The 16,356-nt window shown below is 34.5% G+C and overlaps 2 protein-coding genes across 5 annotated transcripts in view; both read right to left on the bottom strand.

Moving 5' to 3' along the window:
- Positions 1-3,516, bottom strand: part of mrtfab (myocardin related transcription factor Ab) — a 36,053-nt gene extending 32,537 nt beyond the window's left edge. For both annotated transcript variants that reach the window (XM_065242430.1, XM_065242432.1), the window contains exons 1-2: positions 3,397-3,516; positions 2,529-2,599 (exon numbers count right to left, since the gene is read on the bottom strand). The gene's annotated coding sequence lies outside the window, so the exon portion shown is untranslated. The remainder of the gene's footprint in view (positions 1-2,528; positions 2,600-3,396) is intronic.
- Positions 3,517-4,080: 564 nt separating this feature from the next.
- rgs9b (regulator of G protein signaling 9b) lies at positions 4,081-16,151 on the bottom strand. Of its 3 annotated transcripts, XM_065242424.2 has the most exons (19): positions 15,794-16,151; positions 14,502-14,598; positions 13,400-13,450; positions 12,925-13,031; positions 12,751-12,802; positions 12,485-12,543; positions 12,256-12,332; positions 12,060-12,141; positions 11,248-11,310; positions 9,762-9,791; positions 9,605-9,666; positions 9,380-9,493; positions 8,610-8,725; positions 8,415-8,502; positions 8,199-8,337; positions 8,007-8,089; positions 7,748-7,871; positions 5,011-5,429; positions 4,081-4,792 (listed from the first exon to the last, which is right to left on the bottom strand). In XM_065242424.2, the coding sequence occupies exons 1-19, from the start codon at positions 15,857-15,859 to the stop codon at positions 4,639-4,641; spliced, it is 1,983 nt and encodes a 660-aa protein (XP_065098496.1). In that variant the 5' UTR covers positions 15,860-16,151; the 3' UTR covers positions 4,081-4,638. The 3 variants fall into 3 exon arrangements, with proteins under 3 accessions (XP_065098496.1, XP_065098498.1, XP_065098497.1); XM_065242425.2 differs by lacking the exons at positions 4,081-4,792; positions 5,011-5,429 and having other exon boundaries at positions 6,532-7,871; positions 15,794-16,137; XM_065242426.2 differs by lacking the exons at positions 11,248-11,310; positions 12,060-12,141; positions 12,256-12,332; ... (4 more) ...; positions 14,502-14,598; positions 15,794-16,151 and adding exons at positions 9,903-10,098; positions 10,404-10,597.
- Between the last annotated feature and the right edge of the window lie 205 nt (positions 16,152-16,356).

Here is a 16,356-nt window from a genome sequence, read left to right as displayed (position 1 = left end):
ACATCCAAAGTCACACAACATCCAATATGACTGGAGGCAGCGATTTACACAAGCATGTAAAGTAACATTAGATGGAGAACTTTGGGCCTCTAGCAGTATGTGAAGCAAGATTTTTGGAAAATGTTTGGTCTGGTGTCTGTTTTTCTTAACAGACAATGAATGATTGTACAGGAGGCTAAACCATAAGTGGGTTATTAGCAAGCCTGCACAGAATTTGCAGAAAGCTTAACAGATGTTTGTCTGAAACAAAATGGTATTTCCATGTTTATTTCCTAAATATGTGTGACCCTGGACCACAAAACCATTGTTAAAAAGTATAACCCGTTGTTTGTAGAAAAAGCAAAAATTACATTGCACGGGACAAAATTATTGAATTTTATTCTATGCCAAAAATCAATAATATATTATTTTCCATTCAATTTTGGTTTATGCTTACAACTTCCCCTATTCAGTCAACAAGGTCATAACAGTGGTAAGCCATTAGAGAGCACTAAAACAAACCTTTTCATTAAAGGGATAGTTCACCCAAAATTCATTATTTACTCGCTCTCAAACAAACCGTTCATGAGCCCCATTCACTTCCAAAGTATTATTTTTTCTACTATGGAAGTGAATAAGGATCACAAACGATTTGGTTTAAATCGATTTTCTCAGGTTTTTTTTTTTTTTGCAATTTCAAGTTCCAGATTTTCAAATTGTTGTATCTCGGCCAAATATTGTTCTATCCTATAGCATCCCATACATCAATGGAAAGCATATGTTATCATCTAAAAAAAATTAATTTGATCCTTTCTGGACCAGGGTCAAATTTTAGCTCATTTAATAATGTATTTAGCTACAATAAAAGTTTAATTCCACAATAACATAGAAAAAGTAGATTCCGATTGAAATCGCAAAAAAATTTTGATCTCAGATGCAAAACCCTCTACATGCATCTGAGTGCTTTCTTGTAAATGAACAATTCTTATCAGACTCCTAATAGATTCTGCCAACAAAACTGTATTTCTGAATGACCCGAGGTAATATCACAAATTATATATAACATTATCTCATTTTGGATGGAGGTTTTGTTTAGCAGCTTTTGCACCTGAGCTCCTCAATAGTCGTCAATTGTAATAATTGGTTGGGCAAACAGAAAGTCATGCACCAAACTCATAGGTTGAGCAAATGATGCTGTGTCAGGCTGGTCTGGAGCTCATGAAGAAATGCTTATCTAGACATCTCTGAAGTCTGGAAGAAATGCTTTAATAGCCTCACGAAGCCACTTTTTTGCTGTTTTGAATGTGATATGAGAAATATTTAAACATTACAAAAATGACACACTTTACCTTTACTTTTTACATAATCATCAAGATGTAAATGACAACACAGAAACCACACCCAAGTAAAACGGCAAACCACGGTATGGCTTACTACAAATGCAAGGTCATTAAAATCTAAATAAAAGAGCTAATCCTATTTTGTTTTCATTTTCTTTTGCATGTCTTATCTTTACATCTAGTATGCATTAAACAAAGAAAGCTGGCAAAAGCCCTGGAAAGTCTGGAACAATCCTACTTGCTGCGAAGGGCTCCATAAGGATCAGTAAGTTCTGTTTTCTATAAAACATTAAAAACAACTTAAAGTATCATCTGACTAGAAGTATACTGATGTGAATGGTCTATCCGGGCAATGAAACTGTCTGTGGAGTCCCAATGATCACTGCACATTACGGACTCTCCATTTGTGAGGTAATGTAGCACATCAACTGGCATTTGTAACAGCATTAACTGAATTCATAGCCTAGTTTTAGGGACAGGATTTTAAGGACAGTGCGCAGCTTTTACTGTCAGACTGGAACATAATTGTATGACCCAATTTTTGCTTTGCGCAAGCCTTGTCTATCTTGTTAGCTAATGCATTCCTCATTATGAGCTCATCAGCATCCAAATAATATCAATACATCAATCCCACCCCAAGGACCCAAGAGAGGTGGTGCAGAAAGCATCGATATTTAAGAAGCCTATTGAGTGCTTGAAACTTGCTGTGAGCCAGCCAGACAAATAACCGCAGTGTTTAATTTTTCTTTCAGAAATGCTATTATCTCTTGCCAGTCACAAATAAATCAGTGCATGTTACCATAACTAGGCATATGGGATAATACACCTTGCAGGAACATTCCTACTTAAAAAAAAAACATAGCGTTCAGACATGTAGTATAGTCCTACTGCACTGAAATGATACAGAGCTCTCTGACATTCCACATTGTGCAGGTCCACACCTGCCTTTAACCATCAGTCATGGTCATAGTGCCAAAGACACATATACTTTACCTGCTGTGTAACACAAAAGGCAATGCAGGTAACCCCTTCACCCACTTACATTGAAAAAAGACATAATTATGGATAGACACACCCATCCGGAGATGCACAGTTATAGCTGTGATAATGTAACCAACTAACATAAGGATGCCATTTAACCTTGAAAACAGTGCATTAGATATGACAAAACATTACACACACATCCATAAAGTGTAAAGAGTGAAGTACCTTAAATATGAAATCCAAAGCAACAGATTTCAGCCTCATTTCTATTCACAGCTTCAGAGTATCTTGTAGGCCTGATGAAAAAATGACTAAGTAAACCAAATAATATATAACGCTTATATTGTTATGTACACAAAGTAACAGTAATTGTGCAATACAAACACGTATACTCCCCCTATACTCATAAAGCAATAAACAGGTGGTTGTGTAATAATTTTGTTATGCTGACTTTGTTATCTGATATACCCCGTTAATGAATCTGCGCTTAAAGATTTGAAAACGAACCTAATCTTGCTGTCATACACATTTAATTTACATATACAAATATAAATATAAGGAGGCCCATGATGGTTTGTCTGTGTCTAGAGAAAAGTGTCTGCATTCATCTGCATGTGTGTTAATGGTAAGTAGGTGTGTCCCACCACTAGCTCAAAAACCCAATATATGCCAACACAAATGGTAAAAATCATACATTTCCATTCTTGTAGCAGTTATTTTCATCATATAAACAGACCACCATACACATTTCTTTACAATACTTTCACAACTGCTGTCTGCTACATTGGCATCTCTAATGCGACATGACAGGAAATGAGCTTAAAGGCTAACGTATTCTAAAAAAAATCATCATTTATATTGAACAGACATGTTAAATATGATTAAACAGGGACAATAAAACAGGCCAGATCCTCGCCGCATGTCCATGTGTGTGGTAACAAGACACTAACAGTGCATCATCAAGTGCATTTTGCGCTGACCAACAACGCATGAGAAGCGGATGAATTTTTACTGCTGTTGTTATTGCATTTTTAAAACTTTACTCTGTAAAAGATGGACCTGAATGCGCGACTGCTTCGTCTGAATAACTTACCGAGTCGCAAAGTGAAATGTAACAACCGTTCGGCTTTATAAAGATGTTCATCTACTTAAAAACTGTGTTGAGGCTTCCGGCTACTCTGTGCTGTTCAACCGCAGAGGACTGTGAAGTCAGTCAATACACTTACGGCATTTCCTGAAAATAAAAGTCCGAGTGACGCGTTAAAAATATTATTTTATTAGATTTTTATCTTTGTCATTAATTTATTAAGTCGAGCAATAACGTGCTTTTCATTTATTAATGGTGATTAAAAAAGAATATCTAGAATTAGATTGGTTTGTTATAAAATAAAAGTCCCATGTATTCCTGGCTGTTAAAACCCATTGCTAAGTATTTTTTGTGATCTACAGTTTTCTGCATCAAATCATCCTACATGAAAAAATATAACATTGATATCTGTAATATAGACTGATATAGGCCATGTAAAAGATCGAAATCATAATAAAAATAAATGGTTACAATCAAACTTTGATGCTCCTAATGTCATAATTAGTTTCAGACAGGGGTGACAGGTTTTTCACACAGGTTTTTCAGACAGGTTTTCTCACATTCTTTCAGTGGATGAAATAAAACATATTAACTTTATTCCATTTGCACTGAATGATGTAGGCTATGTATAATATATGGTATCAACAAGATATTCAAATAACCAACTTTTAAATGATTTATTGAGGCACTTTCACAATTTAAATATGAGTAATGGACATATTCACATTCTGAAGTGTAAACATTTTAAAGGTAATACATTCAGACAGCAAATGTGTATTCACATTCAGTTTTACTGCCTTACTAGATATACTTTCTAAGAAAATAACATTTCTGAAAGCAGTTCACATTTACATATAATTTGCAGCTATATAAAACAGTGAACAAAAGCCAAGTACAAAATATTGGTTTGCACCACTAAACAAACAGATGACAGGTTAAAAAAAATCTTCAAATAAGGCCCCTTAGTCATAAAAGATCAATGACAGTACAACTGACATCAGAAAACAAATATACTTATATAAAACCAACACTGAAACATGTTATTACCAAGTCATTCAATTGGCTACAATAACATGATGTAGGCACTACCTAAAAGCTATTAGAAATAACAGACAAGTCAAATAGTGGTGATGTTGCTTCATACATTACTAACCACAGCCTTCTCACGGTTGTAAGACGAAATATTTATGACACAAGTATTGGTTCATTGTATTTCCTTCCTTTCCAATGAATGTATTATTAATCTTTTTACCCTGCTCCATCTTGTTTGGTGATTGTTTCCCATGGGCAGATGATTTCTTTCACGCCTCGAGCCGTATCTGGGCCATCGTCCTCCTCATCTTCTGAATCAATGGGGTAGATACGGCATTCGGGTGGGATGTCAACTTTGATTTGAAAAAAGCTGTAAAAACATGACAGTTTGCTTCCAATATTTTTTTTTTTTACATTTTTAAGGAGCAATTCAGACATTCAATAGCCTACATTGTTGCAACGCCAACCCAGTTGTATCATTACATCTCAGTGTGCTCACAAAATGACAACACAAGAAAAATATTACATTCATTCATTCATTTAATTTTGAAGTGGAAAATGAAGTGAATGTAGTGGATATTCACTCACTTTGCAATTCTTCTTGGCTGAGGCTGTGCAACTGGCTCCACTCCAAGCGGCTGCACTTTACCCCCACCTGAAGTTACACCACATTTTGGGGATAAGCTGGCAAACACAGACGGGGCATTGCATCCTCTGCGGAGAAGCTTGGTAAGGGACAGAGCCATACGAGACTTGGGGGCAGAAGTCTGGTTCTCCTCGTCTGATACTGATGCTTCTGCAATAGATGGAAAATGGGAAGAGGAAGGCCCTCCGTTGCCATCAAACCTTCTCTCTGAGGCTGGAGTGCTGTCGATGGCAACGCTGATGGGTGAGGGACAGGCAGCACTGTTGGGCAGTGTCATGAGCCCAGGGGAGGCAGTGGACTGGGCTTCACAAATGCCTGTATACACTGCCAGGTGAGGCACAGGTGCTGTAAACCGGCACAGCTGTAGGGCACAGTTTGCAAAGTATATGTTAACATTGCAGTATTGGTATAATATGGTGTAATTATATTATACCAATATAGACTGTCCACTACAGTGCATTCATTGGATTCTTCTTTGTGTGGGCTACATGTGAAAGCACTAAAACATACATGAGAGAAATTTCTCCTATCAAATCTATTAAAAAAGGTTTTGGAAATTGCATTAATATGAGCTACACAAGCGTGACATCTAGTGGTTACAACAAAACGTACATTGTTAACAGTGAAAAATGACAAATCATTTTCATAGAATATTTTCAGAGCAAATTAGTACTGTTTAAATAATGTTAATACAACTTAGATTAGAGAAATACATGTTTTGTTTTATTTTTAATTAAATTAATTTATTTGAACTTTTATGGGTGGTTTCCCGGATGGAGCTTATCTTCTTAGTCCCAGACTAAAATGCTTGTTTGAGCTGCCTTAATTTAAAAACACGTTGCAGTGACATATCTTAACATATTTCAGTGCTGTTGTTTTGTCTCGAGATGCACATTAGTATTGTTTTTTGTAAGTTGTGTTTGTAAAAACTACTTAAATGTCCTAATATAACTAAGGCCTAGTCCTGGATTAATCTAAACCCTATCCATGAAAACCGCCCATTGTTAATTTACCATTTCCTTATTGCAAATCTCACTATAATTACAATAAATGACAAAACTACAAAATTGTCAGCTTACCACTTTAATTTGACTGAATAATCTGAGTCAGTAATCATCAATGAGTTTGCTCTCTGATTTACCTTTCTGTTCTTTACAAAAAAACCTGTTTAGGTTTTTTTTACCCAAAAATGTTATAATTTGATTATAACATTTTTATAACTATATATATATATATATATATATATATATATATATATATATATATATATATATATATATATATATATATATATATATATATATATATATATATATATATATATATATATATATATATATATATATATATATATATATATATATATATATATATATATATATATATATAAATTTATATACTTGATTCACTGTTTATAAATCATCAGATACAAACAGCATGTTCATATGCTAAATACTGAAAGAAGTTAAAATGTTTTTGAGATATGGAAAGTGGCAACTGATGCACATAATTCAATGAGTTACAGGATGAGATTCCAATATACTGTACATTTCACTGAATATTTCACTCAAAAACACACAAATGACAAAGACACAAAAACACATGATGTGACCACAGATGGCAGCAATGATTTTATTGTGTGTTTTAATAAATAATTTACAAGGAAACAGCAACTTAAATGGAACAGACATGAAACACAACTAAACAAACTAGTGCAGGACAATACAGTATGTTATGTATCTGGTAACGTTTAGCTTTCAATAATGGAAAAAATGGATATAAAATTTGACAAAACAAATGTGACATGAATGTTGGAAGTTATTGGGCATGAGCTAAAAAGGTACACTGTAAAAAATAGTTTGTTCAACTTAAAAAAATTAAGTTACTTGGTTGCCTTAAAATTTTGAGTTAATTCAACTTAAAAATTATAGGAGAGGTTTCCCGGACAGAATTTAGATTAATCCAGGACTAGGCCTTAGTTATTTTAGGAAATTTAAGTATAAAAACCTTACAAAAAACTATGCTTGTGTTCATCTTGAGACAAAACAATTGTACTGATATGTTAAAACTTGTCAGTGCAAGTGTTTTAAAAATTAAAGCAGTTCAAACATGCATTTTAGCCTGGTACTAGGATAAGCCCTGTCTGGGAAACTGCCCCATTGTTGACACAACATTTTTACACTGAATTAACTCAAAATTGTAAACTTTCCTGTTTAAGTTAAACCAACAAATCATGTTTTACAGTGTAAAAGCAACATATGTTTATTGCATGATTTTAAAGGCATGAAGCAAAAGATTACTGGAAGAATATTAAAACTATACAGTATATGGAGCAAACCTTTAAAACTACAGATATCTGTTCACTTTGTAAATGTATGTTTCTGTGTAGTTTAAAAAAATTTGCAATACAGCACTGAAATTTACTAGCTTTTTTAATTCTTTAAAATTTCATCTAATATGACTAAATAATCTGAATTTTTTTTATGTCTGCTTATCCGAATGAAAGTAGTAAAAGACAGTTTGTGTATGTACTATTTTACAGTGTAACATTGCAGACAGAATTTGCAATGGATATTAAAATAAATAGCAATCAAATCTTTGTGCATAAATATATATTGAATTGCCAAACTCTTTGAACTCCTGTCAGTTTCTCTGTTTCTTTTCCAGTTTGCTCATGACCTGTGTGATGTCGACTGGGCCACTGGCTGCCAGTTTAGCTTTCTGCTCCTCCTCCTGCTGTCTCAGAATGATGGGACTCAGACTGGGCCGCCTCCTCTTAGCATTCTGCTCCAACTGGGAATCACTGGAACATACAGTAAAAAAGCGTTTTTCAAAAACATGTTTAGTTCCTGATACTTTCCATAAATCTATTCTTTCCATGGAAGACTATTATTGTAGTATAGCTTATATTATGGTACTGTATATAAATATATCTGACCTGAATCTGTGTGCTTCAGGAGCAATGGCCCTTCTCTGGGTTTCCTTGAACACTGGGGACTTTAGATATCGCCCATATGAGTCCTGTATAACAAATCATACAGCAAATACCATTAATTTCATGCTGCTACAGGTGAAAAGTATTTGACTTTGTTTTATGGATCTGTTCCACATTGTTTTACATATCAGAGACCTTTTTCATAAGCATGTAAATGTGAGTCTGCGCAGCATCCAGTACATATCGATGAGGGTGGGCCAAACCCTTGACAGTTATGTCCATGGTTTTCCCATCAATGTTGATCCAACGAGGAGCTCCACGAGCCAAAAATGTCCTAATTAAATAATAGTTTTAAAATATGTTTTTTCTCTGTTGATTATAAATGTATAGGCAATGTACAGATATGCTCACTTATAAATTTGCTGAGCTTTTTCCTTCATTGTCTCTGCAGCACCCCATTTTAAATCTTCACATGCCTCCCAAAAGGCAAGATTTTCACCTGTTCATCAATCACAGTATAGATACAATACATTTTTAGCTAATAAATTATTATTTTTTTAACAAGAACATCAACTGTAAGAGGTGTGAGGTCTGTATGATACACACCACTAAACTCCTTCTTAAGAAAGAGACGAAAATCAGCCCTTCCACGAGGGTCAGAAAGCAGTTCTCCAAAACTGAATGTCCAGCGCTCCACCCTCATTTTAGTAGGGATTTCGACACTGTTTAAACCAATCAAACAAAGTACACTTTAATATTACATAAAGGAGTACACTTAAATACATTAATGCACATATTATGCCTATTTTTTAAGTTTTTTCAGCTCAACATACCCCAAATATCATTTGTTATAGCATGTTTAAAATGCCCTTATTTTGGGAAGGGGGGTAGCAAAAAGTGTTGTTTTTATGTGTGTACCTTTAAATGTAAATGAGCTACTGCTTCCACTCCCTTACCAACAGACAGTAAGTGCTTTCGGTTAAAAATAGATAAAATTCCTGTGAATACAGTCTGAGACAATAGTATCTTTAGCCGCTAAAATGTGCTAACAAACCCATCTAGAAAAGTTTTTGGGTAAAATTAGTGGCGGTGGGCGAAGCTTTATCAGTGTGATGTCATATTAACAAGAGAATCAAAACAGCATGTCTAATGAGACTGCTTTGGTTTAATGGGGATTAAAGGGTTGATTTTTTTTCATGAGGGTGGTTGTGTTCATACACTGCCAATGCATTTTTATGTCCAAACACCTTGTAAAAGTGGATTGGATTTTGCATAGGTGCGTTTTAAGACTAAATAGAGCTTTTATTTAAAAAAAATAAAAGTCATGTGTCTGTCATAGAAATAAAATTCAAAAGCAATTAAAAGTTGAGGCTTACCTTGGCATGTTGAGGGTCCAATATGTAATATCATCTGTTATCCAAGGGTTGCTTGGCAGGGAGGAGTGGAGGAAGGGGTCGTGTTCTTTATATGTAGTTGTAAATTTAACAAGTCTAAAAAAATCACAATAAAAGTATTATACAGTATCTTCACACATGAATGACTGGCGAGTGGTATTTTTAATACAGAATAATTTTCCATGTATATTGCAAATAATAACATACGCTCCAATTGACACCGATGACTTTACCCTTGGCCTCATAATACATTGCTGAGTGAACATAATCTACAAAAGTAGTAAAAAAAACATTGATTTTACACGTGATCATAGTCTCTTACAGGAAAATGTGTGTGTTAGTCATTTGATCTTTTGATACTTACGATTCTTCTGTAGTAGTCTGATGTATTTTGCTGGAGAAAAAGAAACAGTGTAGGTGAAAAGAAAGGAAACCGTGACTCATGCTGTAATACTGTGACTGAAGTAAAAGATGATGTGAAGTGCATTGTAAGGATTTAACACACTCCTTCATGTGATGAGTCATTGTGAAAAGTGAGTGATCATTATTGTGGTGGTCTTGCAGTGGTCATTATAAAACACATCTAGCCCTGCTCAATTTTATTACACGAGGCTCCAATATAACGACCCACTGAGTGTGTGCTTTCATTTTAAAGGTGTCTGCTGTTTTCATGCACAATCTTGCGTGTTTAGGAATAAAATCTGCATATAAAGAAAGAGAGAAAAAAGTATTAGGAATTGTAAGACCGGTTTCTTGTAATGACTTGTGTAACAGAAAAAGAGCTATGCAGAGGTGAGATCATTAAAATCCTATTGAATATAAACTGGAACTGTACAAATGTCCTAACAAGCTCAGCAAAAATGTTGTTAAACAATCCTATATGTCATATTTAAATAAAAAATATTAACATTTTTGTAAACAGATGCTCAGCTTAAAGGGACATTCCATTTTTTTAAAAAATATGCTCATTTTCCAGCTCCCCCAGAGTTAAACATTTGATTCTTACCTTTTTGAAATACATTCAGCTGATCTCTGGGTCTGGCGCTAGCACTTTTAGCATAATCCATTGAATCTGATAAGACCATTAGCATTGCGCTAAAAAAATAGTTTCAATATTTTTTCTATTTAAAACTTGACTCTTCTGTAGTTACATCGTGTACTAAGACCGACAGAAATTGAAAGTTGGGATTTTCTAGGCAGATATGGTTAGGACTATACTTTCATTCCAGCGTAATAATCAAGGACTTTGCTGATGGCTGCAGCAGGGGTAGTGATATTACGCACTGCCTGAAAATAGACCCCTGCCATTGACAGTAACCAAGGGGACTATTTTCGGGCAGTGCGTAATATCACTACCCCTGCTGCAGTCATGTTACATCAGCAAAGTCACTGATTATTACCCCAGTTTGAAAGTATAGTTCCTAGCCATATCTGCCTAGAAAATCCCAACTTTTAATTTCCTGTCGGTCTTACTACACAATGTAACTACAGAAGAGTCAAGTTTTAAATAGGAAAAATATCAAAACTCTTTGGTTATTTTTTAACGTGATGCTAATGGTCTAATCAGGTTCAATGGATAGTGCTAAGCTGCTAAAAGTGCTAGCGCCAGACCCGGAGATCAGCTGAATGGATTTCAAAACGGTAAGAGTCAAATGTTTAACTCTAGGGGAGCTGGATAATGTGCATATTTTTAAATAATGTGGAATGTCCCTTTCATTAAATGAATATACTGTATTTCTACACAGTATATAGTTGATTTTATTGTAACATTTCTTAACAAGATTGTAGACATAAACAAAAATGTCAAGTTCTTTGTAAGTTTGAATTTTAGTTGTAACACCTACCTTTACCTCATCCACATTAGGGTCGACCATCCTGTCATGTCCATAATCCATGGCACTTACTGTTCCTGGCTGTTAAGTGAAAATGACACAATTTCACAACTATGTTGTTACATTTCTAAAGTTGTAAGGCGATATGTGACCCTGGACCACAAACCCTTCATAAGTAGCACAGGTATATTTGTAGCAATAACCAACAACACATTGTATGGGTGTTAAATTATAGATTTTTTTAATGACAAAATTAATTAGGAAAAGATATTTTGTAAATTTCCTACATAAATATATCACAACTTTAATTATCATTCATTAGTATAAGTATGATTAGTGATGCTATAAGGACTTTATTTGGACAACTTTAAAGACAATTTTTTCAATATTTTGATTTTCAGATTTTCAAATATTTGTATCTCTGCCAAATATTGTCCTATACTAATAAACCATACATCAATAGAAAGCTTAAAGGTAGGGTCCATGACCTCTGAAAGCCAATGTTGACATTTGATACACCTAAACAAACCAGCCCCTACCCCAATAGAATCTGGACCTTCTTTTGATAGACCCGCCCCACAAATACGCAACCCAGGCAACGATATTGTTTAGTAGATATGCACCTTACTGCTGATTGGCTAAAAGTGTGTTTTGGTAGTCAGCCTAAACTCAAATTGTTCAACTGTGTATAAATTCTCATGACTGGTTTTGTGGTCCAGGGTCACATTATATAATAATAAATTATTATATGTAACCCTGGACCACAAAACCAGTGGTCATTTAAAAATTTTCCTTATTGATCCTATATGATCAGTCCAAACATAACTCACCGGTGGCCGATGCACAATCCAGTAAGCTCGTTCCTGACAATCAAAAACCACCCGATCTGGTTTCTTTCTCTCCTTTCCTGCCCTACACAAATAAGCACATTGTCAGGCACCAATAACAACCAGTAAATGTCTATATGAATCCAATTGTATTGCAGATTTTTCTTAGAAATATTTTAATAGACCGCCAGTGACCCACCTATACTGCTCTTTGGCCTGCATTACAATAAAGTCCCACTTGTGGTTCATCCATTTATAAAGGTTGTTGTACTGCTCCTGGGTAAAGAAACACACAGTTATTATATCCTTATCAAAATACATAGTAATTGGTCATGCAATAATATAAGCAAAACAAGCCCATATTGAAGTATTTATTACTACTATTTTAAAGCATGAGTATTATTAAAAATAAAAATGTGTCCAAATACCTGTTCATACAACTCCAACAACCCTTTCTTGCGTATATTTCTCTTTGCCAAATATATTGCTAAAAAATACAAATACAGAAATCTGACCTTGCGTCTCTAAAGTGCCAATAAGAGTTCTGAAATAACATGATAAGACAATAATTTCACAATATTTATCTTTGGCATCTGTTTGAAAGCTTAAGCTATAAATAAACTACAAATGTCACCCTGAAATATTGCTATGACAACCAATCAGCATGTGTGGAAATTGAAAGATAATAACACACCATAGTCTGTGTCCTCAACCGGCCATTGCTGTGCAGGCCAAAAATATGGTGTCTGGAAGAGATGTGAAAAACAAGCATATGTAACAGAAGTCTCAGAATTGTACACATTATGCACAAAAAAACCCTGAGAAACATAAGGTTATGAATTACTGAATTATTGCTTATGAATATTACCTGAAAGCGATACAGAGATGCGTCTGGTTTAAGGATAAGTCTTTTGTGATCCTGAAGTGGATAAATGTACCCAAAAGCCACCATCATGGTACCCATAGCTAGGGCCTCTATCAGTCAGAAAGTTATGCATTTAAAAATTCAGATAACCAATAGAGCATTTCAAAAAATGTAAACAACACTGGTCCAGAAGCACTTCCTGTTTCAGTTTTTTAACACTAGATAAACGTTGGGATAAAATACAACCAACAGAACATATAGAACTGAATCAAAAAGTCAAAGAAACACCTTTAAGATAATGATATATGTAAAAAAAAAAAAAAAATAGTCACAAACTGAAACAGGAAGTGTTTCTGGACCAGTGTTGTTTACATCTTTTGAAATGGTCTATACAAACTTCTACACCATAGCACAAAATTTCTTAAAGCCACTCTTCAACTAGATGTTTACATTTTATGTTTCAAAATGATGTACTTACCCAGAGCGTCTATTCTGAATCGATTAGCAAGCCAAGCAACAATGTCTTCTCCTGAAGGATCAAGATATACAATAAACATTTAAGTGACAGTACATGCATAACACTTAAGCGCAATATAAACCCTTATCAGTGGGTGGGAAGGCTGGCCTTTATATTGAATGTGCCCACCTACAGACACCACATAGAAAAATATGGGATGAGAAGTCACCTGACCGGCGATCAATAATATCATACTAATATCAGGAAATATGAAGCATAATAAGAAACTATTTTAAAAACAGAGGATTAAAAAAAGAAATGAAAAAACATTGGATTAAAAGGGATAACGGAGGCAAATATTGAACACAGAGGCAAAACAGCTGATGTATTAATCAAGCAAATATTCCACTATCCACTGTGTAAAACCTTCATGTTTACATATTTGTTTAATAGATGCTATCTGTCTGTCTATCTATCACTAGATATAATAATAAGTGCATTCTCAAAATAGGTTTCACACAATTTCTTGGTACACCACTGTGGGTCCTGCTGAGGTTCTTTTAGGAGACTAATGAGAAGAACACAGCAGGGATGAATGTGGGGGGCTTCATTAGTGAGAATGGTCGGCGGGCCAGCTAACCTGAGGAGCATCTCATATATACATTCAATGAATTTTTAAAGAAATCTTTTCATTATATCAATGATATAGAAGGCTTTGCACCAATTAAGTTAAAGCGCTGTATTTAATTAATTGCATGACTATGAAGCCTATACAGATGCTTTACACCGCATCATAATAAAAACAATGGTCTCAAGATGACAAAGACTAGAAACCGAGATTACAAGAGCTCTCTGAGACCATGCTGCTTTAGAGGAGAGAGTCATTGCAGCTGCTCAGGGGTTGTCATGGCAATAGATTCTTCAGTTTCAGGCTCTAAATGCATGGACCACTGATGATAACTAGCACTCGCAAGGAGTAATCCAAGTGCAAAAATTAATAAAATCAAGTGAGTCAGACCACTATTTTTAATTATTAGTATCAGTATTTAACCTTATAAAGATACCTTCTTGAATGATAGCATCACAGGGATGTAAAGCAGATGGTTATTTCTGATGTTCTCACCTGTTATGGCATGTGGGATGGTGGTGATGACAAGCCTCTGGGTTTGAGATTTCACTCCACTCTTAGGGTCCTGCATCTCCAACACCACAGCCTCCACCTACCGAACACAAGATCACGACAACATGCTATGAATATAAATGCATCATGTTAAGCATTGAATAGAGGGGTCAACAAGATCCATTTACACTGTTTTATCTATGCTTTCTATCAGATACAAATTTGTGCTCTGCTGTGTGTACATCATACTAAAATATTCCATCGTGAAGACATTCCTGCTGGTTTATGGTCTGATGGGCTAAGACTGACCCCTTTGAAATATACTGAGTAATTGATTTATGATGCTGTTTGAAGTTTTTGATGCATTGTCAGGGTCTCTGGCTTTTGATGCATGTTTGTGAACTCATGCTGCACCCTGGTCTGGATCACAGAAAGCACTTGGCCAAGTGATTGGGTCATTACTATCACTGTGAATTGACAGCTATAACAAGGAATACATGATGTAGTGGGTCACACTGTGAAAAAAAAACACTTTAGGCATTTGCAGTATCGTATTGATACATAAAGGGCTGTATTATACCAGAGGATCATGACAAAGCTAGACTAATACCATTAGCACAAAGTGACCTTACCTGAGAATAAGCTCCTCTCATACAATTACCAACATTAAATTAAATTACGTTTATTCATTTAGCACATGCTTTTATCCGAAGTGACTTACAAATGACAAAGCATTTAAAATTCTCAAAGCAGCAAAAAAAAGGACACAAACTTGATAAATGAATCAGAAATTGCTGTCATCACTAAGATTTAATTGTATTAATAATATTATATATATATATATATATATATATATATATATATATATATATATATATATATATATATATATATATATATATATATACTAATAATAATAATAATTATAATTATTATTATTAATAGTCTTAGTCATAAATAATAATACTCTGAACCAAAACAAATGTAATACATTCTTAAATGCATAGTATCTGACATAAGGTAACAAAATTACAATAACAAAGCATCACCTGGTTACTTTTTGGGGGTGCATATTTTTTTGTAATATATATTTTATATGGATTAAAGTGAACTTCAAAATATTAACTGGAGAATTAAAATAATCATATTGATGTGCTCAATGAGAGCAATAATCATTTTTTTACATGGCTCTAGAGGTTTGAATGATTACATTTATATTTATCAAATGCAAAATTCTCTTATCCCAGCTGAATATATTGACAGTTAATAACACGCAATGGATGATCTCAACCAACCTTCTTCAGGCATGCCATACGCGGTTTATAACGCTGTCCATGATCCCGTACATTTCTTATGGTCATATTTGCTTCTCACAGCGTCGACGGTCTTGGTAAGGGAAACAATCTTTAGGTGATCGTGCTATGGTTCTAAACGTTGTTAATCTATAATCATCAGTGATGCACACAAAGACGATAGCCGCGTGCGCCAATCAGGTAACCGCTCTGCTTATGTAGGTAAACCAGTTGTGCAGAAGATTAATAGAGAGCATTGATGACACTTACAGGTTATGTACAGTAGATGGCGACCTTCACTTATAGCATCTTTACTGTAAGTGTTTAATATTTGTGCACGTGTAACTTACAGCCCCAATAGTTGCTGAAAACATAAACATTTAACTAATAAAACTTAACTAATTACCAGTAGAGACTTTCAAAGTCTCTGTTAAAACAATACAATAACTATTATAAAATCTAATAAATCTATTTTCATTTCTTGTGGTTTTATTGTTTTTATTTAGCATAGTTGCTGTAGTGCATAGACGCAACATGCCTGAAGTTAAAGAAAAAACTTAAATTGT

This window comes from Paramisgurnus dabryanus, chromosome 1 (assembly GCF_030506205.2).
Source record: "Paramisgurnus dabryanus chromosome 1, PD_genome_1.1, whole genome shotgun sequence".
Classification (NCBI taxonomy): Eukaryota; Metazoa; Chordata; class Actinopteri; order Cypriniformes; family Cobitidae; genus Paramisgurnus; species Paramisgurnus dabryanus.
Note: the sequence above shows the minus strand (reverse complement) of the source record. Positions and strands in the feature narration are given on the sequence as shown.